The following is a 27,187-nucleotide window of genomic DNA, read 5'->3' as shown; positions in this document are numbered from 1 at the left end:
GCAAGACAGAAAAAGAGACACAGATGTATACAACAGACTTTTGGACCCTATGGGAGAAGGCGAGGGTGGGATGATCTGAGAGAACAGCATCGAAACATGTATATTATCAAGTGTGAAACAGATCGCCAGTCCAGGTTGGATGCATGAGACAAGTGCTCAGGGCTGGTGTACTGGGATGACCCAGAGGGAGGGGATGGGGAGGGAGGTGGGAGGCAGGTTCAGGATGGGGAACACATGTAAATCCATGTCAATGTATGGCAAAAACCACTACAATACTGTAAAATAATTAGCCTCCAACTAATAAAAATAAATGAAAAAAAAAAGTTCATATAGGCAAGAAATTTATAAATTTCTACCTGGACCAAAATTCTTTACGATCTAGTGAGCAAACTTAGAAAAAGGAGGGTATCTATTATTATGAAATCATGTGTGTACTATGATAAAACTGACACTATTGTAGCAATATTTTTCAAAAGCACCTGCTTAGGGGGAAAGGGGGAGTGGGAAGTAGAAGGTGGTCAAAAGGTATAAACTTCCAGTTATAAGATAAATAAGTACTAGGGATGTAACATACAACACAGTGACTATAGTTACCACTGCTGTATGATATACGGGAAAGGTGTTAAGAGAATAAATACTAAAAGAGTTCTTATCACAAGGAAAAGATGTTTATTTCTTTTCTTTGTATTGTATCTATATAAGATAGTGAATGTTAACTAAAACTACTGTGGTAATCCTCTCACAATATATGTAAATCAAACCACCTTAAACTTATACGGTGATGTATATCAATTATTTCTCAATAAATCTGGAAAAAAGTTTGTTTAACAAATCAAGTAAGTCACATGAATATATATGTATGAGGATTTCAACCTGTGGCTGTTCTTTTGTTCTTTTCACTCTCTTTATGGTAAAAAAAAAAAAACCAACAACCCAAAAACACCTGCTATGGGTCCATCAAAGCCCTTTAAGTAGGACATCAGTGATTATTCCTATTCACCCAATTTGAAAGAGACAACAACCACTGAAGAAAACAAGTACTGCAAACTTGGTGAAGACTAACAGTATTGGCACAGTCATAAGACCAGCAAACAAAAAGATGAAGCCCTCCCAGAAATCTCCTGGCTCTATTCAATCCATATCTTCCATTCTACTCCATTCAAGTTTTAGGCCTGGAAACAAAGGATCACATGCAATGTCATTTCCATCTCAAGGACAAGCTGGGCTGTGGTGAGCTAAGAAACTTATGCTGCAGCATTCTTGGATGCCACAGAGATGTCTGTATTCCTTTATTACTTAATCTTTGTAACAAACTGCCTTCAAAGCTCTTCCTGTCAATGTTCACTGGACAGATCTTTTCTATCAAGGCCTCAATGGAAACACGTCTTTAGTGATGCCTTCTTTGACTACCCAGTCACAATCACATCACCCTGTTTTATTTCTTCATACTGCTTATTTCTGATATTTCTTGTCTTTTCCATTAGAATACATATGAAAGCAGAGACTTCTACCCTGTATTCTTAGGCACTCCATCAATGTTTGTGATAACAAAAATGTATTTCATTGATTTAAACTGCTTAAACTGCTTACAGGGGCTTCCCTCATAGCTCAGTTAGTAAAGAATCTGCCTGCAATTCAGGAGACCCTGGTTCAGTTCCTGGATTGGGAAGATCCACTGGAGAAGGGATAGGCTAACCACTTCAGTATTCTTGGGCTTCCCTTGTGGGTAGCTGGTAAAGAATCCGCCCGCAATGCAGGAGACCTGGGTTCGATCCCTGGGTTGGGAAGATTCCCCTGCAGAAAGGAAAGGCTATCCACTCCAGTATTCTGGCCTGGAGAATTTCATGGACTGTATAGTCCATGGGGTCACTAAGAGTCAGACACGACTGAGCGACCTTCACTTTCACTTTCAAACTGCTTACAAGAACACCAGAGTTTGTTGTCAAGATCAAATAAAATAATGGTACAATACACTTGACAAATGTAAGGCAGTAGAAAGTTCTAAAGTGATATTATTAAGAACCATTTGCTAGTTAATAATCTGACTTTCAAATTGACTCATAAGTACTTCAGTGATATTTTACCATCATCCCAGGTTTCACTATCCTCAGGATTGCTCTCACTATCTGCTTCATAACCTTCTTCTTCAACCAGAAGTTTAAAACTGCAACACTGAGAATCCTCAGCTTCTTCTGAAAAATCACCAGGCTGGGATGACAATTCTTCTTCAGACTGATGACTCTATAAGACCAGTATAATTAAATTAAGGCAAAAGTTGCAATGTTTGTTCATTTTTCTTAAATAAGATATTTATTACTCAAAAGTCATTTTGAAGACAGCTTCAGTATTTTAAGAAAAAAATCTTAGGAACTGATATTAACCATTATACATTATGAAATTCACACAGCATAATTCTCCAAAATTTCTCAAGTTGATTAACACCTCAAAAAATAGGTGTCCTAACAAATTAAATAATAGGTCATTTCAGTTTTACTGAAAAGTAAGTCTAAGAAATTTCATTCTCGTTATATAATAGATGACTAAAAACCACAATGAGGTGGAACTATACTTCTTATAACTTATTGCAAATAAATGCATATTATATTTACATATTTGCTCAAGAAAAGATTTTTCCAAAGGTTCTTATAAAGTGTTTCATAAATTAGATAACTAAAGACATGAAAAATTTTCAAAGAAACTAATTTTAAGATTCCAGAATGCAACTGTCTACATACAAGCATCTCTGAAACCAAAGAGTTCCAGCATTAACTCCTTGTATAGTATCATGTGGCATGAAATTTTCCTTTTCTTATAAAAATGCTAATAATATTTTCACTTAAAAAAAACACACTTAAAGAAGCTCAGAGTACTTTATCATTGCAACATTTAAAAAAGAAGAATAATCTTTTTTTTTTTTTAATAGGTAGGTAGGTATTTTAACTTACATATATGAATTCTGACATTTTAGATAGGTATTTTAACATTTTCCAGTTAACCAATTCAGTAATATGATTCAGTAATATGACTAAGACATTAGTAGTTATTTTAGTAGGTTTTTATGTTATGACAAACAGTAATATAAACTATTATGGCAGATTATAAAATGCCAATATGTCTAGACCCAGGAATTGAAAAAGAAGTTACACAAAGATAAAAGGTAAACAAAAGTAAAAGAAACATGAAAGGGGAGGTAAATTAACTATGTATGTATATATCAGTTTCATGGAAAAAATTAAAATTGTTCTTTTAGAAAATGAAGTTAACATGAACAACTAAAAAACCATGACTTCTTTCTATGCAAGGACCAGTCGTTTTTATGTTGAGTGATTTAAAATTAAAGTGAGAAGAGATGTAAATCCATGGCTGATTCATGTCAATGTATAACAAAAGCCACTACAATATTGTAAAGTAATTAGCCTCCAACTAATAAAAATAAATGAAAAAAAAAAAAAGTGAGAAGAGAGTTCTGCATATATTAGCCATATCACTATAGAATCAAACAAGACAAAGAAGAAAGCTGAGTCATCACTATCCCTGCATCATTACTTAATAAACTATCAGTTATATATGAGACATCAAATAATACTTTCCATCTTACTGGAAGCAATTCTTGGTAAATTTCCACATTAGGTGAAGAAAAGCATGTCACACTGCTCTCCTGTGTTTTACGAGATGTAAGTACAATCCATCCCAGAGGATGGAGACAGAACCCATTGAACTCACCTGACCAAATCCTGGCCCGTATGTTCTAACCACATCTCAGTGTTGCACTCTGGACCCACACACTTCTGCCTCTGCCAGTCACACCCAAACAACAACACAACTGTATGTTATTCATACCTTCTCAGTCATAGCATCATCATGCTCAAAATCTGCTGCATGATTCCCCAGTGCAACTCGAAGCAGGGCATCAAATAAAGGCTTTGCTAATTCTGTTTCCATCACCTTTGACTTGGAAAGATGATCCCTCATTTCAAGCAATATAGTTTCCACAGACAAGTTCTAAGGTAAAAGCAAAGAAACTAAGAATATCAACATGTTTTAAGAAAAAAAAATATAAACAGTGAGAAAACAAATGATAAATTAACATTTACTTAAGTAAAAGCTAGCCCATTTATTTGTAGTTGATATGAAATTAAAATGACTACAAATATCCAGTGCTTACACAATATCCTCCTGTTACAATTAAGATTAATATTTTAATTTATCCAATGCTTTACTCATCTTATTTGCTTTTGAATTTCAATGTATCATAAATTAATTGTATCAGGGAAAAAATGATTAGGTGAAACTTCAAGGTTTTCATTAACCATTTCTAGATTTTACTAATTCCTTTTCTTAGTGATTCCTTAAGACTAAGAAGCGCTTGTATTTTAATTCTTTTCTCTTCCTCCCTTCTTTATTACTCCTTCCTATCTGTCCTGGAAGGGAACTCTCACTGCTTGTCCTTCTATTAGGGGATGAAGCCATAAGGATGGATAGGAAATCGACTTCTCCCTTAACTCTGTCCAGTGGGAGACACAGATACACACAGACAAGATATGAGGGAGTAGGAAATGGCAACCCACTCCAGTATCCTTGCCTAGAAAACCCCACAGACAGAGGAGCCTGGTGGGCTACAGTTCATGGGGTCACAAAGAGTTGGACATGACTGAAGTGACTTAGCACGCAAGAAGAAAAGAAGGGATCTGCCATATTTGAAGTTTTCTGAGAAGCAGGGCCTGAAACTAAGCATTCCTTTTTGGCTGAGATTTGCTCTCAGGGGAAATTTTGTAAAGGCATGAGGAAGGCAGAATATAGAATATGCTGGGGAAAGAATCCAGGCAAAGATGTGGTTTCAGAATAAATGTGTCACCCCCAGCCCAATTCCATGGGAAGCTCTGGAGCCTGAACTGCACCACAGAGACTGCCCCCACTCCCAGAGCCATCCCCGTCAGTCACTGGCTCTCAGCACCCCACACCTTGGGAGACGGGTGCAGATGTGAGTCCTTAGCAGCCAACATCTGCAGCAGACGGTGCACGGGTGGATCAGCTTGGCTGGGGATCTGGGCAGGGCACCGGACAGAACCACACTAAGACTGCTGAGTGTGGACTTTGAAATACAATAGCTGGAGAAGGAAATGGCAACCCACTCCAGTATCATTGCCTGGAAAATCTCATGGACAGAGGAGCCTGGTGGGCTGCAGTCCATGGGGTCGCAAAGAGTCTGGGCACGACTGAGCAACTAACACTTACTTACCTACCCATTATTACTCATCTGACATCTGACATTTAATGTGTATTTAATGCCTTTCAGGGTTGGTAAATTTTGTCACGTGGGTTCTGTATTCCAAACTAAACCCTAAGCTTCTTGAGGGCAAGAATGGGGTCGTGTACTCCTCTGTGCCCACCACAGTACCTGGTACTGTGCTAAGCATACAGGAGCACCTCAAAACTCAGAATCTTTGGAAAAACAAAATGACAATAGCATTACATGAGAACTTAAAAAAAACTTTACATCACACGATGGTTAGATGAAAGGTAAGTTATTACCTGACTGGGTAACTCCAATTCCATCTTTTGCTGACTAGCTCTGGTGCCATGAAGACAAATGGCCAGAAGGGCTTCCAGAAGTCGTATGCCCTGAAGTGAGGTTTCGCTTTCTCTACTCATAAAGATTTTTGTTTCCTCGGGAACAGCTTCCGCAGCTGGAATTTGTTCCACATTTATGGAAGAAGGATGTTCTGACTCTAATTTACCTAAACGGTCCGCACTCTTTTTCAGACCACTCAGTTCTGCTGGTGTGGGGTCACTTTTCACAGTCAAAGCTAATAAATCTTCCTTCACAGTGATCTCAGGTTGAGAAGTTCTGTTTAAATCTTGATTTTCATTCATGTTTCTATCTCCTTCCTTTCTCCCTTGCTCCTCTTCAGGATTTCTGAACAGTTCCTGTATTACCATAAATATTAATTTATGGCACACTTGGAAACCACCGAGCCTATAAAACTGCTTCTGGAAAATGGGACTCAACATGTAGATCCAACGACACATGGACCAGATGTCAGCTGCTTGGTGCATGTGTTTGGGAGAGGGCAGGACGAGGCTCTCGAGAGAGAAACATGGCAGCATGTGTTGCAAAGGCTCGCTCGCTGTACTGTCATAGCCGGAAGTATCTTCTGAATCATTGGCTGATTCTCTCTCAGATTCTGCCTCTTTACTTACACACAAGAATGCCACACAGAGGAAGAGGTTAATTGTGTTGATATGAACATCCTGCACGACAGACTTCCGTTTCTTTGGATAAGCATCTTTCAGCCGGGCATAAAATTTACTAAGACTCTGAGAATCTGAATAAGCTTGCTGGTTATACAAAGTACCAACATTTAAAGATGACAACTCCTTCTGTTCAAGGTCTATCCCGTCAATACCTGGAATTGAAGAATCTTTCTGTTGTTCCCCTAGGCTGATTATCAGAGTTTCAAAAGCTTTTAGTGAGTGATTTCGGATACCATCTAAGTAATTTAATTCAATTATTTGGTTTACTCCATTACAACTTAAAAACAAATCTCTTATTACCCTGTGAGAGAAAAAAAGTACAAAAGATTTACATACAGGCACATCATTCATACACTATTTAAACATGTCATTACTGCGCATACTCAACACTACCCATTTCAACTCTATCAATTATCTGGCTGAAGTCCTTAGTTAGACATGACCAGGACTTCAAGCTGCTTTCTGACTACTTCTACATCCTTCTCCAAACACTGCATATGTAATTCCAGTAGCATTTGAAAAGGACAGATTACACGCCTCTCAAGTGAAAGGAGGCAATTCAGGGAAGAATATTTTTCCCCAAATGGCAAATTTCTCTATATAAATTCTCAATGCCACAATCACCTCCATATTTGAGATGGACACTCTGAAAGCAGGGAGGCCTTTGCGTGTTCCATTCATTTGGCTACTTGGTGGTTCACTCAGGACTGTTATTTATTTTAGATCTGTATGTCATCAAGGGAAAGAACTAAACTACAGATCTGAAGCTTTTCAGCTCTGTCTCAGGTAAAACTCACAAGTCTGGATCACTGGAATCTGAGTAATAATTTTAGTATAAATCAGCTCAGCAAAGGCTGTCCACAACGCCACAGAGTTATAAAACTTTCAGATCAAAGACAGTTCTATTTAAACAATGTCAGAATATCAGGATTTTTTTTAATGGTTGTGAAAATAATGATCACAGATATGTTATACTTTACTGTAAGTTTTTAAAATGATATACTCATTAATTTCAAAGGCCAACTACCTATCAGAAGCAAGCTTCATTTACAAAATTATTTTTTAAGTATGAGAGTTGACAATCACAAAATCTGCAAAACTCACTGGTGGATTCTAAGTATCTTAATTCTCTTCATTTTGCTTACCTGTATTTTCCAGTTTTTCTACATATAGGTAATGAATGTAAATATAGCATTCAAAAAATAATAATTCCATTAATTTCACTGTTTTGATAAATAATTATCATGCATGTGCACACTTTGTGTACTATATATATATTTTACATAGCTGTAAATAAATGGGTTATATTTTTTATTTTGTGTATGTTACTGATAAAATATTATAAGCATTTTCTCATGTCCCAACAGATCCTAGATAACATTTTTGGCTAATAATATTACATCAAGTAAATACAATGTAATTAATTTAACTTTGCCCCTGCTGTTGGGTATCTGCATTTTATCCATTTTTTCTCAGATATATATTTAAAACTTTAGTTTTTTTTCAGAGAAGTTAAAATCAATGGCTCTGTCCCCTTCTCTATAAACACCCCAGTAAAACAAACAAATAAATAAATGTTAAAAAAAAATCTGACATGGGATGGGAAATTTTTTTGTTGTTAAACTAAAATTAAATCCTAGGAAAGAATAAATAATAAAGATATTCAAACATCTTTGAATATTATATTTTCAACAATGAGAAAAAACATCTACACACATATATAACAAACCTTGATTTAAGCAGGGTAGGCAGAGTTTTTAAATAAATCTGAAGTACTTCCTGGGGCAAACACTGGTTATGATGGCTACATACGTGAGTCTGAGCCGAAGTAATGCTAAGCTGTTGACAATAATGTGCTAATTCAACTCCTCTTTGCAGCACAGGATTAAATATGCAGTTATACAGTTTCCACTGAACAACAACATTGCCTTTCTGGATCAAACTGCAAATGTGATTTGCAATCTGTACACTCTGTAATCTGTCCTCTTCAAAAACAAAATTCTGATAAGCCTCTAAGGCATCCCATTTCCACAACAAGTCTTCTGATCCACTGCTGGGCAGGATCCCTTGAAATCTGTAGGATGGACTAGATAAACCTGAGGAAGGTTCAGCATCGCATGAGTTTCCCTGCAGGGTCTCCTCTAATTTGGCTAGTTGTTCTGAGTCAACGGTACAGATGTTGCAAGCTGCTTTTTTAGTTTTCTGTGTTATCTCAGCTCCTCCTAACTGTTCCAAAATCAGTTTGTTAAGAATATTCAGTATATGCTGCTGACAGCTTTTCAGTGCTGGCAATTTAAAAGCGTGGAGGAGAGGAACAATCACAGACTTGGGATCCATACAACAGCATATGCCAATGCTCTGAACCCCTGAGAGGATCTGGACACATGTGCTGCTCAAGGAAGCCTGCTGCAGTAAGCGTAAACACTGGTGAGCACACACAGCGATGCAACAGCACCGCTCAGGGTAATACACATCTCCATCTGCCGTCTCTTCAAATGGGTTTTTGGAAACCTGGTTTTTAAAAGCCGAGACCAACAGACCTGAGAGGTCTCTATGGTGATGCATGAAGTGGGAATATTCGCAACGTCTGTGCCTTTTTCTTGTACACATTGAATGATGCAGCTGCTCTGACTTCACTTTTTTGACAGTGCTCATTATTTTCATGACATTATTGATGAGGGCTTTCAAATGTCCTGAGGCCTCAGGAGGAACCCCATCTCTTACAACCAGCCATTCCATTTGAAGAACTGCTGTTTCAAATAAATGAAATCCGTGATGCTGAATGAATTCTTGGACCAGATCCATGGCTTGACTGAAGAAGAACGGATTTGAGGCTGCACTTTGAAGACAACAGATCAGGATCTGCAGAACTCCCTCCAGCAGCTCAGGTAAAAGAAGCACTCTATGACGATACTTGGAAAACACAAAATCTTCCTGAACCTCTTGTAGTGTTCTCTTCTGTCCTGGGGCAAAAGGGTCAGGCTGCTTTTCTAGGCAAGTTCTAATTTTTAAAGCTGCTCTAAGCAATTCTGTTAAATTTTTTCTGAGACTTTCTGGCATCACCTCTGCTGTACTAATATCTATTGACATCAGATGCAGTACTGTTCGGAAAAGCATCCGTTGAATCAAAGCCACTGGTTCTTCAGTCCAACCTGCAGAAACCATCTGACACTCCAAATTGTCACTGAGATTGCAGCAGTCTCCAAAACCCGCTAGGAATTCAGTCAGTGTGGGCACTACACTGGCTGTGAGAGCAGAACTATGATTCAAGGTAATGTCAAACTTACAAACTTTCTCTAATAAAGATAACAAAACATGACATAAGTCAAATGGAGAATTGTTCACGTGACTGATGGTAGACAAGGCAGCTGGCTCACTTAAAATGTCAGTGTTTGACTCCTGTCTTGGAATCATTTCTCTGGAATTTTCCAAAGCCATGGTGTCAGGAGTCTGTTCTTTGGTTGATAAGTGGTTAAGCTTAACTGTAAGGTGGTCTTCTTTAGGACACTGTTTTACAAAATGCTGCAGCACATGGGACCTTCTGTATTTAGTCATTACTATACTTTTGTCATCTGAATTGGCTTCTGAATCTGAGGTGGAGAGCTGCGTCTTTCTTGCATCTCTTACAGAATAACGATGGGTAGTTTTACGTTGTCGCCTGCTTTTTCGAAAAACATTTACTTTTGCAGAAACCTGACCAGCCGGGGCACTGCCTTCTAAATATAATTTTTCCTGAGTAGATCTTTGAGAACTTGAGTTCTTTTCTTTGGTCAGGATTATACCAGCTGAGAATGGTAGATTAAAGTCTGACAAAATGAAGAAAGAAAATTTAGAATACCTTAATATGTTTTAAAACTCAATTTGCACAGGTGATTATCCTCTTACTTCTCTACTTTAGGAGTTTGTCCTCAGTGTATTTTTATTATGTGGCTGTCTTCCTTTAGCTTTTTGGTATGTCTCTACTCCCGTTCCTCCCCATATCACTTCATTCCCTTATCCTGCTCATATTAAATGCCAAGTGGCCCTGAATCAAAGAATACAAATTGAATTTGAAAACAAGGAGAACAGAGTTAGGAAAGAAAGCAATGCTGGTATTTAGCATTACTATTCTTACCACTTTACAAATCTCCTCTAATAACACCATTAATTAAGACACAGAGGTATACTATATCCTCAAAACAGTATTTAGGTTATAGCTCTGATATAACTTAGGAGCCTTAAGATCTCCCCAAATTTTTTCAAAATCATACAATAGATACAAATGTTCTCCAAGACTGGGGTTAAAAGAGTTGTTCATTCACAATATTTACTGCATGTGCTACGCAAGGAACCTGGCACAGGTGCAGATATTGCTGTTTCACCCTCAGTGCCTAGAACCTAGGGCTGCTGTGTGGTCATCACTCAAGACCTATATTTTAGAGAAAAGAATAAATTTTCCATACTAATTAAAAAGATAATGACACTGGGCTTTTTCCTTTGCAATAATACAAAAGGTACAGTTATAATTTAGAATGAATAAATAAAAATCTAAATAAAAGACTTGTGCTTTAAGGGAGAGGGGATTAAAAGGAGTCTGACAAATTCCACATATGCAAAAAGATGCAGGCAATGAAGACAACTTCACCAAAAGAACACAAATTAGAGTTCTTAAGTGATTAACAATTTGTGAGTTCTATAAATTCAGAAGAAAATAAGAGCAGAGTCAGTAAATCAACAAAATAAGCACGATAATATTATTACAAGACCTTAGATAAATCCCTTAAGAGAGAGCTCCATATCAGAAATACATTAAAAATGCATATATGGCATTAAAATATAGTTCAAGAGATTTTTTTTTCAACCTGAGAGATCCTTAAACATCTCACAATCTACATATTCCAGAAAGAGATTTCTTTTTTTTTCAACCTGAGAGATCCTTAAACATCTCACAATCTGTGCATATTTCAAAGGGGAAAACTGTTAATCCCTCTACTGAAACATTTAAACTAAGTTTCATGTACTTAATAGGACATATATATATATATATATATATATATTTTCTGAATCAGAAATTAAAAATATGTTGACTTTAAGTGTAATAACCCTGTCTAGTCCTAACACAAAATATTACTTCAAATTTATCCTTTAAAAGCAACATTAGAAAAACTAAACTGCAAAAGTCATTGATAGAGTACTGATAATGGAAAGCAGTCTTTAAAATAAGCAGAGAATCTTTAATTTCTTCAAACTTTCCACTCTCCATTTTTAAATGTTAGGCTGCACGTACAGATTTACTCCTTTTGCTAAGTGTTCTGCTTCTTCATCTATTTTCTAATCATCATTACATTCAAGGAATTCCCTATCATTTTTGTATTATTAGAAGAAATAAAAATGTATTTGCCTAAAGAATTTTTCATATTAAATATCACACTAATATATACTGCTTTGATTTTGAGCTGTTATCAACCATCACAGCAGAAGTAACCTTTCAAAGCAAGTTTTTCCCCAGTAGAATTTTGATAACACAAGTGATATGACAAAGAAAATAAACATACCTGTTGCCTTTTCTTCTTGAACAGGTATCTTCCATACCAATGGAAGGAGTGACAGAAGAAGGGTAAGGAGTTCTTCTCTGCATGTCAATGCCTGTATTAGAAATAAAAGAATCCTTCATCCTCTGAGGTCATGAAACACAGTAATTCCTAATACCTTATCTTTAAGTTGAAAAAAAAATCCCGTTTCTTGAGGAGGAAGAATCAAATTAACCTATCTTAAATCCAATTAAAGCTGTGATACTTTGCAATTTATAAACCTTCCCAAGGATAGAAGAATGTAAGAGTATTTGACGGTATTTAGCACATTCTTGTTGCTTTTTCCAAAAGTAGCTATTATTACCACCATGCACAGTGTAAGAATTCCTCACCTACAAAAAGATAAATTTGCTAGGTGCAAATGAAAAGTTAAGCCCTATTAATTAGCAAACCAGTAACAAAAATTACTAGAAAAACATAAAGGCTTCATGCAGTTAAATTTAAAACTCAGAAAACACAATTTTCAAAAGGAGAAATGGACATTATTAATACAATAGTATATGTAAAGAGAAACAGACTTATTAGTGAAGGTCATCTGATAAATATTTATTGACTGCACACTAGGTCCATAGCATTTACTGTCTTATCCTTTCTGGAGGATATGGTCCAAGCCCTTGAGAAGGTCCCCTCATTTGGTCCATAGAACACACACACACAAAACAGTTAAAGAACAGAAGGCATGCAGCATGTGTACATACCCAGGTGTGGCATAGGCATTCAGTTTAGGAGTTCAAAAAAGGAGCAGTCATTATCAGAGGTGTGGAAGTGCTAGACCTGGGAAACTTGGGACACGGGTGGTCGAGGAATTAATGACAAATCAACTGTAAATTCCTCATGTCAGTCTCTGGGGAGGGGGTCAGAGTGGGTCAGGGTGACATAATCAGATTTGCCACTATATAGACAACAGAACCAGAGAAGGCAATGGCAACCCACTCCAGTACTCTCGCCTGGAAAATCCCATGGACGGAGGTGCCTGGTAGGCTGTAGTCCATGGGGTCGCTAAGAGTCGGACACGACTGAGCGACTTCACTTTCACTTTTCCTTTCATGCATTGGAGAAGGAAATGGCAACCCACTCCAGTGTTCTTGCCTGGAGAATCCCAGGGACAGGGGAGCCTGGCGGGCTGCTGTCTATGGGGTTGCACAGAGTTGGACACGACTGAAGCGACTTGGCGGCAGCAGCAGCAGACAACAGAACTAGCAGGAGGGGAAGGGACTAATCAGTGTTAGAGGCAGGGAAACATCAATACAGATGAGAGATAATAATTACTTGAAGCCTCAGACAGTAAAACTGAAAAGGAGGAGACATATTTGAGAAACCGTGAGGGAGAAATGAAATGACTTGTGGCTGATTATCTATGGGGCATATGGGAGGGAAAAAAAAAAAAGATCCAAAATAACTTGATTTAGGCCACTAGGTAACAACTGATAATACAGTCATCAGGACAGGACATTTAGCAGCGCTGTTAGGTTGGGGCAAAGATGATGGATTCACTTTTTAGATACACTGAGTTTGAGATGTCTGTTGGATCTCCAAATGGACTCAGCTTTTTAGTAAACAGCTGAATATACATGACTGGAACTTAAGAAAAAGATGTAAAGTAAATAATTGGGGTGTCATCCAAGCAGAGGTCAAGGACATGGGTGAAATTTCCTAGGAGAGTATGCAGGAGAAGGGCAGACTTCCCAGAATGGAGTTCTGGAGAACAACACTGAAAGAAACGCAGATGGTGGTGCTGAAGAGCAGCCTACAAAGGAGACTGAGATGTTAACTCTCTCCAAAGAGAAGCAGAACAAGAAATATAAAGGGAAGAGAGCAGTTCAGAAAAGAAAGAAAAGTTAACCAGGTCAAGAGTTGTTGATCTTTAATTGGGTAAGATGATGGTAGGAAAGCACTTAGCAAGTACAGGGTCACTGGTGACCTTAACGAACACAGTTTTGATGGAGTGATGAGGGTGCAAAACCGATTACAAATAGGCTGAAGAGTCAAGGGGAATGAGAAAATAGAGACAGGATTCAGATTACTTTCTAGCATCTTGGTTATGGAAAGGCTTTAAAATTCTGCAAAAGCAAAATCTAAATCCCTTCTCAGGCCTGGAATACCCTTCATGACATGATTCCTACTGACTTGTCCATTTTTAACTCCTACTACCACAGCCGACCCCTACTTACATGTACTACTAAGGTTTCTTGAACATCAATGGTCCCTCAAACATCTTCCTCACATGCACTGCTCTTACAATTCTCTCACCATCCTTCCATCTGCCAAGTACCAACTCATCCTTCAGGTCTTAGTTCCTCTGTGGGAAGACTTCTCTAATCACCCCTAGGTCAATTAAGGTTTCATGCCCCTGATTTAGTATAGCAACCAATTTGCTGAATGGTTAATGTCTGAATGCCCATTTTCCTATTTCATTCATTCAACAAATATTTATTGAGCCCCTACTATGTGCCAGACACTCTGGATGTAGTGGTGAACAAGGAAGACAATACTCACATCCTTACAAAGCTAACACTCTAGCAAGTGAGAGAAAACAATGGGGACAGATAAGAAACTTTCAGACAGACCGCTGTGATATGGAGAAAATTAAATAGGATGGAAAGAGGAACATTTAAATAGGCTAGTCAGGATGGACCACTTGAACAGATGCTTAATTGATGAGAAGGAAGAATCCATGCAAAGACATGGAGGAGAAGAGCTCACAGGAAAGATACAAAGGGTGGGAATGGATTTGACTTTTTCATAGAATGGCAGGCAGGACAGTGTGGCTGGGGCACAGAAGGGGAGGGCGCTGAGAGAAAAGGCTGCAAGGTCAGCCAGGTGGACAGTGCCAGATACAAGGTGGCCTTGGGGAGGGGGTCACATGAAGGAGTTTGGATTTATCTCTAAATATGATGGGAGACTTTTCCAAACATACTTTGCAGGCCTCTCTCAGAGCATGAATTCCAGGGCTCAGGCCCTAGACCTTAGCAATCACCTCCCTTTTTCCCACTCAATGCCTAGTACACAGCTGGATGTTCATAAACATTACCTGCCTGAATGATTTTGAATTCTGGATGCAAAGTAAAAATTGTATCAAAGGGCCCCATTTCTATGTGCTTTACTTCAGAATCAGCAGATGTCTAGATAACAACTGTATGCAGAGCTTGTACTCAGTACCTATCTCAACATTTTTTAAGATGCCAGCAAAAGATACATTATCTTGCAAAATATCATCTTGCAATTATCTTACCAAAAAAAGTAAACCAATTTTGACAGGTACATTCCTGCCTAGTCCTTCTAAGTTGAGTCTTTATCTTTAGTAGAGGAACTAATAACATTCTAACAGAGCTTGCCAAAACCTCAAGGGTGTGTGAAGAAGTGCTACAGACAGGCTGCCCTTGTAATTCAGCGCATGTTCCTCCACAGTACACTGGCAAATCACCAGTGCTGTCTGAACTGGCATTCCTGCCCCTGTCTTCTGAGACACGTGGCCTGGAACTGCTCTATTTCCTTCCTACTTAGCTCAAGGCTCAATATGCCAAATTAGGCAATATACGACCCAAACAGAGCCCCTCCCTGGCTATTCCTAAACTATCCAATCTACAGAAATCACATTACTCCTCAACTAACACTTTACAACTTTATGTTTTCCCCTCTGCTTGGAAAATGACTGTGTCACACATTTTTAAATTCCCCACTGCAATAACAAACAGTGAGATCACTCTCATCCAGGTAGTAAGATTCATGCTCATGCTCCATATCTACCAGGTGCCAGGCACTGTCTCTTTCACAATTCTATTGTTTTGATTGTATTTTATATTAATTGCCTATCCTAACCATCCCAAAGTAGTGATGGCAGGATGGAAGAGAAAGGGCAATTTTATTGGGAGGAAAGGCTGAGATCCCAAACCAGAGGAGATGTTTAAGAAGCTGCAGGCATATGGGCACCAGATCAGTGGGGTTCAAATATCTCAGGAATGACATGTTAAAGAATTTGGACTGAAGTTATTTTAATTTATATTAATGGCATTACTCTTCATTTTGACATGCTAAATTTAATGTTCCAGACATAGCAGAAATATACATGCTATTTAAGTCCTTTATTTCTTCTATCAGAATTTTATAATTATTTCTTAAATGTGTATCTATACACACACATGTGAACATTTTTTCATTACTACTGTAAACAGAATCTTTTTAAAATTTTCTAGCTGAATAACTTTAGCTAAAGGAAACAATATGTTTGTCTTATATTCTATAATTTTGTTGAACTGTTTTCTGGATGATCTTTTGGATTTTTCTGTACACATCAGTTTAAAAATTAACTTTTATTTCTTCATCTTTCTCACATTTAGCTGTCACTATTTTCATATTCCACTTTATTATTGCATGTTTTTAAAACATGATATCAAACAGAATAGTAATAAAGTTAGTCTTATGCTGGTTCTATTGCAGAGCTTGTTAAAAATTATTTTGATTTTTTCATACAAACAGCTCATACAACTCAAAAACAATGAAAATCACCCAGCTGAAAAATGGAAGAAGACCGAAGCAGACATTTTTCCAAAGAAGATATACAGATGGCCAGTAGGCACACGAAAAGATGTTCATCATCATTAATTATCAGAGAAATGCAAATCAAAACTACAATGAGATACTACTTCACACTGGTCAGAATGGCCATGATTTTAAAAGTCTACAAATAAATGCTAGCGAGAATGTAGAGAAAATGCTCCTGCACTGTTGTTGGGAGTGTAAACTGGTACAGCCACTATGGAAAACAGTATAGAGGTTCCTCCAAAAACTAAAAATAGAGTTGCCATGTGATCCAGCAATCCCACCCTTAGGCATATATCCAGACAAAAGTATAATTCAAAAAGATGTGTGCTCCTATATTCACATGAGCACTATTCACAACAGCCAAGACACAGAAACAGCCTAAACGTCTACTGACGGATGGAGAAAGCACATGTGGGACACACATGCAATGGGATACTACTCTGCCAAAAAAGAAATAAGGCCATTTGTAGCAACACGGATGGACCAAGAGATTATCATACTAAGTGAAGGAAGACAGATAAAGACAAATACCATATAATATCACTTCCATGGAGAATCTAAAATAGGACACAGATGAACCTATCTACAAAACAGAAACAGACTCACAGACATAGAGAACAGGCTTGTGGTTGCCAAGGGGGTTGGGGGGATGAGGAAGGGATAGATTGGGAGTTTGGGGTTAGCAGATTAAAACTTACTATACACAAAATGGATAAACAACACGGTTCTAGCGTATAGCATAGGGACCTATATTCACTATCCTGTGATAAACCATAATGGGAAAGAATATGAAAAAGAATGTTCACTGTATCACTTTGCTGTACAGCAGAAATTAACACAACACTGTAAACCAACCATATGAAACTTGCTCAGTCCTGTCCAACTCTTTGCTACTCCACGTTGAAAGTAGCAAAGACTTTTGCTGGTAGTAATGCCATACTAGTAGCCCACCAGGCTCCTCTGTCTATGGAATTCTCCAGGCAAGAATAGTGGTATGGGTTGCCATTCCCTTCTCCAGGGATCTTCCGGACCCAGGGATTGAACTCAGGTCTCCTGCATTGCAGGCAGGCTCTTTACTATCTGAGCCACCAGGAAAGTCCTACTATACCTTATATTTGTATAAGGTATATACCTTTATTTATAAAATAAATTTAAAATTTTTTCTTTTTTTCCTATTCTTTTTATATGAAACTCTCTATTCTTAATCTGTTTTTAGAGTTTTTGTCAAGAATAGATGGATTCTGTTAAATGTTTTTGATGGCTCAGGATAATTACATGTACTGTTTTCCCTACTGATGTCAAATACTATGCTTGATTTATACCAGAAATTGCAAACTTCTTTTGTAAAGGGCCAGAATGTAAACATTTTAGGCTTTGTGAGTCATATATGGCTTGTGTCCCATATTTTTGTTTCTTTTAACACTGCTTTAAAAATGCCAGAACTCTTCTTAGCTTGTGTGCTGCCCACAAACAGATCAATGGCAACAGTTGGCCTATAGGCTATAGTCTGCCCAACCAGCTCCCAATTCCCTCTCCTCCTTTCCTCCCATCAAAAACGGGTTATTAAGTGGCTATAATACCAAGCGTATTATGTCACAACCCCAGAAAGACTTAAGGTGGTACCCAGTAGGCCCTGTTAGCTAGACAAAAGTAGAGTATTACTAAAAATTTTGAGGGTGTTTTTTCACACAAGCCTTACATGCCCAAAGTAGAGATCTGTCTAAAAAACAGAAGAAGTTGTGTTAGAACACCTGCCTGGCTGGATTTCACTGGATGAGTGACTGCGAGAGCCTCCTCTCAGTCTCCCTTGTTGAATACAAGTATGTAGTGTGGTTAACCTGTTCCTATCTCATCACTGTGTGCAGGGTGTGTGTGGGGTAGATAATTCTTTTTAGTTCACGAGTCTCTCAGTCAAGAAAAGCTGCTACCAAAGTACTGCACCAGGAAGCCTAGAGTGCACACAGAACCGATGCATATCGTGAGCTCGTGGACTTCTGATCAGATGCCATGATGGAACGTTACTTTGAGAGTCCTAGGAGGGAGTATAGGAGAGATGCTAATAATCATGGCCAGAGGGAAAACACTATGGTAGATAAAACATGGCCACAAGTGATTTCCTCCCATCAAGTGCTGGAGTCTGTGTTCTCATCTTTTAAATCTGTGCTGGCCAAGTGATTTGCTTTGACCAACAGAATGTGGCAGATGTGAGATTATGTGACTTTCCTCAGCCTCCCCCTCAGTCTCTTCAAATGCTTCCACCCACAGAAAGAAGCTGAGACTAGCCTTCTGAAAGATGAGAGGCCACATGGATGAGAATGAGGCAGCCGGCCAACAGTCCCATCCAGCAGCCCTCAGTCTTCTGCCAACCAACTGCACATTCAGACGTAATCCTTGCTGACACCATAAGAAGCAGAGGTGGTGATCCCAGCTGAGCCTTCTGAACTGCCAACCTCACAGAATCATAAGCAAATAAATCATTTTTAATGCTGCTAAGTTTTTGAACTGTGGTTTGTTACATAGCAATCAACTGATATACTCACTGCTCCCGTCTTTACACACTAGCCCGGGTGTAAAGGAGATAATGCAATGGATTACCTACTGCTGTCCAGTGGCTACCATTTCCACTGTTATCACATTCCCACTCCTCCAAGAAGTAGGAATGTCAGCATCTGCTATGTTCCCTCATCCCTGTTAGACCAATCATACATAGATAAATTCTGGCATATGTGTAAACAGAATCCACAGAACTAGATGTAGTAATTTAAAATTCATTCATTGTTATTACCTTTACTAAATTGAAAAGCTTGCATTATTCTCCAACAGAAACAATTCTTGCTAATAATATTATCAGTGACTGACTTGTCAAATCTGAAGAATACTTTTCATTGCTTATTCTCTTACTTAAAAACCTCCCTAATATTTTCAGAATAAAATTAAAGACTCCTTACTATGGTAGACTGACTTACTATGGTAGAGCCAACTCATTGAATAAGACCCTGATGCTGGAAAACATTGAAGGCAAAATGAGAAGGAGGCGGCAGAGGATGAGATGGTTAGACAGCATCACCCAATCAATGGATGTAAGTTTGAGCAAACTCAGGGAGATAGGGAAGGACAGGGAAGCCGGGCGTGCTGCAGTCCATGGGGTTGCAAAGAGTCACACATGACTGAGCGACTGAACAACAAAACTACAGTAGACAAGGTTTGCCATCAGTTTCCCCACTAGCCAAGCCCCCACATGCAGCCTTTTCTTTAACCCTCCTAGTAGATTTTTCTCCAGAGTTCAGTGTGTCTGCATTTGCAGTTCCTTTGGTCTGGACCCAATTCTCGGGAGGCTGTCACGCCTCGACCTGCCCGGGGATTCGATCTCTAGGAGGCTGTCACGCCTCAGCCTGCCTGGGGATCTGCACCCTGACCCGGGGACACCTGGCTCTCAGGTTGCAACAGTTCTGGGTAAGATAAGCTTCAGAAAGACTCACCCCGAAGGAAGTCCACCCATGAAAATTGAAGGAGGCCTATTAGTCTTCCCACAGTGTTGCCTCTACAATCTTCTGGAGGGACAACCAGAAAATAGCTGGCCTTGGGAGGGAAATACTGTATAATATCCAACCCCTTAATCCTACCTAGCACTGGTCATGCTGGAGATCTTAGGGATGCCCAACTCCAGTCTGGGGGTCCCAGGAGGTCATCACGCCTTGACCTGCCTAGGGATCTGGTCCTTGAAAGGTTGTCACGCCTCAACCTGCTCAGGGATCCAACAGTCCCAGGGGTCCCAGGAGGTCGTCACACCTCGACCTGCCCAGGGACCCAATTCTCGGGAGGCTGTCATGCCTTGACCTGCCTGGGGATTCGATCTCTAGGAGGCTGTCACGCCTCAGCCTGCCTAGGGATCTGTACCCTGACCCAGGGGCACCTGGCTCTCAGGCTGCAACAGTACTAGGTAGGATAAGCTTACATCATGACATCTAGCCCCATTCACAGTGGACAAACTAGCAGTTACAACCCCTTAATTCTACCTAGGATAAGCTTCAGAAAGACTCACCCCTAAGGAAGTCCACCCATGGAAACAGAAAGAAGCCTATTACTTGTGGGACTGTGCCCAGTCTCAGCAATAACTCAGGAGCCCAATGAGAACCCCATTGCCTTTCTGGAAAAGCTAAAAGAGGCCCTCCAAAAGTTTATCAATCTGGACTTAGACTCTTACGAGGGACAGGTGATTTTAAAGGATATATTCCTATCCCAATCTGCATCAGATATTAGAATTAAGTTACAACAGCTACAGCAGCAGGACCCTGCTGCCTCTTTAGATGAGATGGTCCAGACAGCCACCAATACCTTTTATAATAGGGAACAGGAGAAGGAGGCCAGGCCCAGGAGAGGGAGAGAAGGAAAGAGACAAGGAATGCCCAGATGCTGGCCGCCCTCCAGAGAAGCCCTATGGCAAACCCCGAGTGCTTGAAGGACAAGGCACAAGGCAAATGCTTAATCTGTAGACAGGCGGGGCATTGGGCCAAAGAGTGTCCAAACCGTGACAAGTCTCCTAGAATGGCTTGCCACAAATGCCATCAACTGGGACATTGGCCGGCACGCTGCCCTTGGGACCCAAGAGCCTCAAGGTCAAGCGCCAAGCCTTCCCACACGATGGTTCAAGAGGACTGAAGCGGCCTGCTCCAGCCAGCCCGCCTGTCACAGATAACCATCACGGGGCTGGAGCCAAGGGGGCAACTGGATGTGGCAGGTAGGTCCAAGAATTTCTTGGTTGACACAGGGGCTACCTACCCTGTCTTGATCTCCTACTCCGGAACCTTCTCCTCCCAAACCAGTACCATTTTGGGTGCTACAGGAAAAACAACTACTAAAAGATTCACCCAAGCACTTCTTTTTTGCTGGGATGGACAGATATTTTCCCACCAGTTTCTGGTGGTCCCTGAGTGTCCTGCTCCCTTAATGGGAAGAGACATACTCACTAAACTGGGGACCACCCTTGTGATGGGAAGCTTTTCAGCCCCTAGAGCCCTACAGCTTCTGGTTACTACTGAAGAACCCATTACACCTTCTCTAATAGAGAGGGACCAAAAACTATGGGAAGACAAAATTAACCCCCAGATGTGGGACCAGGGAATTCCTGGACGAGCCCACCAAGCTGAACCGGTCATCATTGTCCTTCGAGATCCCACTTGGTTTCCTAACCAGACACAATATCCCCTCAAAACAGAGGCTCTGGAGGGACTACAGCCTTTAATAAATAAATTCCTTGCTCGTGGGCTATTGGTCCCCACCAGTTCACCATGTAACACCCCAATCCTCTCAGTAAAAAAAAAAAAAAAAAAGGGACAGAACCTGGTTCTGTGGTTCAAGATCTCCAGATCATAAATGAGGCTGTAGTCCCCCTCCATCCCACAGTACCCAATCCCTATGTAATCTTGGGAGAAATCCCACCCAGTGCCAAGTGGTTTACAGTCTTGGATCTCAAAGATGCATTTTTTTTGCCTACCACTGGCTAAAGAATCCCAATATCTTTTTGCCTTTGAGTGGAAGGCCCCAGGAGAAAAACACCAACAGATGACTTGGACAGTACTACCTCAGGGGTTCAGAGACAGCCCCCACTTGTTTGGACAGGCCCTTAGCCGGGATCTCCTAGATCTGGACCTGGGACCTAATGGAAAAATACTACAATATGTAGATGACCTACTAATCTGCTCTCCAGATGAGAAAAGTACCCAACAACATGCAATTCAGGTTCTAAACTTTTTGGCAGAAAGGGGATATAAAGTCTCCCGTGCTAAGGCCCAGATGGTCGAGACAAAGGTCACTTACCTGGGAGTTCAGATTACACACGGGTCCAGGAGGCTGTCCTCTGATCGGGTACAAGGAATCCTCCAGTTGCCCTCCCCCACGACTCAAAAACAATTGTGAGCTTTCCTGGGGCTAACTCGGTATTGTAGAATTTGGATACCCAACTATGGTCTAATTGCCCAGCCCTTATATGAAAGCTTAAAGGGACAAGATGATTCAATCCCACTGATGTGGGGAACTCCTCAAAAGAAGGCAGAGGATACACTAAAACAGGCCTTAACTCAGGCACCTGCCTTGAGGTTGACAGACCCAGAAAAAGCATTCCAACTTTATGTCCATGAAAGAGAGGGAATAGTCTTGGGAGTGTTAACTCAAAGGTTGGGATCTGAGCCCCAGCCTGTAGCTTACTTATCCAAGAGACTCGATCCAACCACCCAAGGCTGGCTCCCCCTGCCTTCGAAATCTTGCAGCTATTGCAATCATGATAGAAGATGATTTAAAACTCTCCTTTGGGGGCAAACTAACTATTTTTACCAGCCAGCAACTAAAACAACTCCTAAATGGGAGAGGCCATTTACGGATGTCTGATCAAAGAATCCTCAGATATCAAGTAATGCTGATGGAAAATCCAGGCCTCACTATATCCCCTTGTGAGGTTCTTAACCCAGCCACCCTCCTGCCTACTCCCAAGAGCTCTCTCCCCTTTCACTCTTGTCTAGAAACCTTGGATCACTGGACAAAACCCCGAGTGGGATTGTCAGAAGATCCTCTGACCAATCCTGAGGAAATCTGGTACACTGATGGAAGCAGCTTTGTCTTAGATGGAAAAAGAAGAGCCAGGTATGCAGTAATCTCCAATTTTGAGACCACAGAGGCTAAGCCTCTGCCATCAGGATGGATTGAAGGCTTTCCCACCCAGACTGAGAAGGCTGAGGAGGTGGTAAAAAAAACTTCTGCATGAAATCATTCCAAGATTTGGTCTGCCCAGGTCACTACAAAGTGACAATGGGACATCATTTACTTCTAAGGTCACCCAAGGGGTCTCTAAAGCATTGGGCATTACTTATTATCTCCATTGTGCCTGGAGGCCTCAGTCTTCAGGAAAAGTAGAAAGAGCCAACCAATTTTTAAAATCATTAATAAAAAAGATAACCCAGGGGACCTCCCTGGGATGGAGGAAGCTTTACCAATAGCCCTCCTCCGCACCCATACTGCCCCTAAGGAACAGGTTGGTCTTAGTCCTTAAGCGATGCTGTATGGGAGACCTTTTGTTTATGTCAATGACCTCTTCCTAGATCCAGAGGCTCAGATCCTCTGGTCTTATACCATTGGGCAATTCCAACAGGATATATGCTTGGGGGTATGAACCTGGACCCACAAGACTCTAAGGAGTCATCACTATATGCTCCAGAGACTCAAGTCCTAATTAAAGTCTGGAAAGATGGGTCCCCAAAGGCTCAACTCCAGCCCACATGGAAGGGCCCCTACCCTGTAATACTTTCTACCCTCACAGCAGTCAAGGTACCAGGACATGACTCCTGGATTCACTACTCACGAGTCAAGCCGTGGAAGAAAACAGAAGAGGACACTCAATATACCTGTGAGCCCCTGGGAGATCTCAGATACCTATTCAGAACTACAAATGAGTGCCATTCTAATTAACACTCCCAAAATGTGGCTTCAGGGGATAAGATTTCTCAGGATAGCTCTAAAGAGCCAACACAGCTTGACAGAGATTGTACTCCAAAACAGACAGGAGATAGATCTTCTGATCCCTGAACAAGGAGGGACTTGAGCCATCCTGACAATGTGAATTTGAAAGTGGCTAATGCCCCTACTAGTCCTTGTTACACCATACTGATGCTGCTTATGATTGTTCCATGTATTGTCAATTGTCTAACCTGTTTAGTCTCTGCTCAGGTCAACAAGCTACGACATGCAGTGCCAGTTCAACACAGATACAAAACTACAGTCGACCATGGAAAATATCACTCACCCTTAGATGGCCACCGTTGAGGACTCTGAGGCCTGAGACCAGCAAGAGGGGTAGGCCCAATACCCCTCACCATCCCAGTTCAGCAGGAAGTAGCCATGAAGACCTCGACGCCCGTATTCCCAAATAATTGGGCCTCCAATCTCTTGAGAGGGTAATGTTAGGTAGTTAGAATAGGGAAAAGGAGTCCAAAATGGTGGTGGCTAAAAGACAAGAAGGGCAAAGCCGCGAAAATAGAACAAAAGAAGGTCAAAGAAAGGTCCGAGGACTGGAGTGAGGACTTCCGGTAGAACAGCACTCCTGGTTGAGCCCAATTTGCATAGGGCAAGCCCAGGGGGAAGAAAACATATAAAATGAGGAGCCAAGCACGCGCTCTCTCCTCGCCGCCCCCCCCCCCCAACATGCGTGCACTCTCGTGCTCTCTCTCTCCCCCATGTGTGTGTGCTCTCTCTCCCATGTGTGTGCGCTCTTTCTCTCTCTCTCTTGCTCGCTCTCCCGCACGCGTGCGCGCTCTCTCTCTCCCACGTGCATGCACTCTTTCTCTCTCTCCCCCTGACGTGTGTCTTCTAAATAAAATAGAGCGATAACACTGATTTGTCTAAGAGCTATAACACGGTTTGTCCAAGACCCGAGAGCTGTGACGCGCCAAGGGCTTTAATGTCTGTCGCTCCAAATCATTGTTGTGATGAGACAAGAAACGAGGAGCATACACTTGCCTGACATTTTTAAAACTATATTCTGTTCATAAATGTCTAGCCTGTTCTTGATATTTTACTGAGCAAAATAAATAACAACTTTATAGAACATCCATAGAATGTGAATAGGTATGGAAACTATATATATTGGAAATTTTAAAAGCAGAATTTTATAACACGCGGTTGTGCATACTAGCTCAATTTTGATATATTTTATTGGTAATAAATCATGTTATTTTCTACTCATTACATTAGAATTAAGTGATATATGTTCATGATTAGGGTATAGAAGAAATCAGAAACCATTACTATCAAATACGACATAGAAATAAATCACTTTTATGTTGGAAGAGATCTTTGAAGTCATCCAACTAGATGTATTTACATTACTGATGTATATTACATTACTGATGAGGATACTGAGATCTGGAGCAATTAGGTCACCAAAACCATCCATCTAGTTGACACTGATACCAACGTTAAAATTAAGGATAACTGTTATTTTTTTAGGCTTGGCAGTTTTCAAGTTTACAAGTTTTCAAAAAACTTGTAAAGGTCTCAGTATAAACTTCCAGTCTGTTATCTTTAACCATTAAAAAGATTATATTTTTGCTATTTAAGCATTTTTTTCCCTAAGAATAAACAGATTAACATGTCTGTATATGATAAACTATGACCAAATTGGGTTTATTCCAGGAATGCAAAGTTAGTTCAACATTTAGAAGCCATCAATGTAATCCACCTACATTGATAGAAAAAAATAATATGATAGTCTCAATAGGCACAGAAAAGGTATTTGATAAAATCCAACATTCATTCAGGATACAAACTCTCAACAAACTGGGAATAAAAGAGAATTTCCTTATTGTGATTAAAGGCATCTGGGAAAAATCTAGAACTAACATAAGATTTACTCATTGGAAAAGACCCTGATGCTGGGAGGGACTGGGGGCAGGAGGAGAAGGGGACGACAGAGGATGAGATGGCTGGATGGCATCACCGACCCGATGGACATGAGTTTGAGTAAACTCCGGGAGTTTGTGATGGACAGGGAGGCCTGGCACGCTGCAATTCATGGGGTCCCAAAGAGTCGGACACCACTGAGTGACTGAACTAACTGAACTGAACATAAGATTTAATGGTGAAATACTGAATGCCTTTCCCTCAGGTCAAACACAGGCAGGATGTCCACTCTTATCACTTTCACCCACTTCTGTACTAGAAGCCAAAGAAAAACACAAGAAAATGAAATAAAAGGCATAAAAATTTGAAAAGTGAAATTACTTATAGATGACATGATTGTTTACATGGAAAATCCTAAGGAATGCACAGTAAAACTTCAAGATAGATAAGTAAACAAATTTAGTAAAATCACAGGGCACAAGGTCAACATATAAAAATCAACTGTATTTCTATGAGTAGCAAGCAGGAGAAAAATAAAATTTTTAAATGCCATTTATAATGTCATAAAAGGAATAAACTATTTAGAACAAATTAACCCCCAAATACATAAGACCTCAATGCTAAAACCTACAAAATACTGTGGAGAAATTTGAGAGGGCTGAAATAAAGAGATTTATATCATATTCATGGATTGAGAAACTCAGGATTGTTAGCAATGTAAGATATCCACTCTCTTCAAACTGATTTTTGGATTCAACAATAGCACAACTGAAATCATAGCAGGCACTTTGTAGAAACAATAAGCGGATTCTAAAATGTATATGGAAAGGCAAAGGATCTAGAATGTTCTTCAAACATTCTTGAAAAAGAACAACAAATTAGAGAACTTACACCATTTAATTTCTGGAATTACTATAAAAGTTACAGTAATCAAGACAGTATAGTATTAGTGAAAGAAGATAAACAGAGTAGACGAGAGAGTCTAAAAATAAACTATAAATATATGGTCAATTGGTTTTTAACCAAGGTGGCAAGGTTTTTCAGTAGGGGAAAGAACAGACTTTTAAGAAGAAATGTTGCAGAACAACTGAGTAGACGGGCAGAAACGAACCATAATTCCTACCTCACACCATATACAAATATTAATTCAAAATGGATCACAGACCTAAAAGACCTAAAAATAATAACAAAAAAGCCCCAGGGGGAAAAGCACTAGAGAATATCTGAGCAACTTTGAGTTTGTAAGACCAAGATTTCTTAGACAAGATATAAAAAGCGCTATTCACAAAGGAAAAAAATTTGCTTTTCTAACGACACTGTTGAGAACTGTAAAGGTGGGACTGTCCTACTGGTCCAGCAGTTAAGATTCCATGCTTCCACTACAGGGAGCACAGGTTCCACCCCTGGTTGGGGAACTTTAAGATCCTTCATGC

At 40.0% G+C, this 27,187-nt stretch overlaps 1 protein-coding gene across 5 annotated transcripts in view; it reads right to left on the bottom strand.

The window, feature by feature from the left end:
• LYST (lysosomal trafficking regulator) overlaps positions 1-27,187 on the bottom strand; it is a 175,653-nt gene that overhangs the window by 115,163 nt on the left and 33,303 nt on the right. For all 5 annotated transcript variants that reach the window (XM_061161427.1, XM_061161431.1, XM_061161430.1 and 2 more), the window contains 5 exons: positions 11,790-11,880; positions 7,985-10,061; positions 5,533-6,556; positions 3,841-4,002; positions 2,085-2,241 (listed from right to left, as the gene is read on the bottom strand). In XM_061161427.1, coding sequence (XP_061017410.1) covers positions 2,085-2,241; positions 3,841-4,002; positions 5,533-6,556; positions 7,985-10,061; positions 11,790-11,880 — 3,511 coding nt within the window. The remainder of the gene's footprint in view (positions 1-2,084; positions 2,242-3,840; positions 4,003-5,532; positions 6,557-7,984; positions 10,062-11,789; positions 11,881-27,187) is intronic.

This window comes from Dama dama, chromosome 15 (genome assembly GCF_033118175.1).
Source record: "Dama dama isolate Ldn47 chromosome 15, ASM3311817v1, whole genome shotgun sequence".
Lineage (NCBI taxonomy): Eukaryota > Metazoa > Chordata > Mammalia > Artiodactyla > Cervidae > Dama > Dama dama.
The sequence above is the reverse complement of the archived record's forward strand: the minus strand, read 5'-3'. Positions and strand labels throughout refer to the sequence as shown.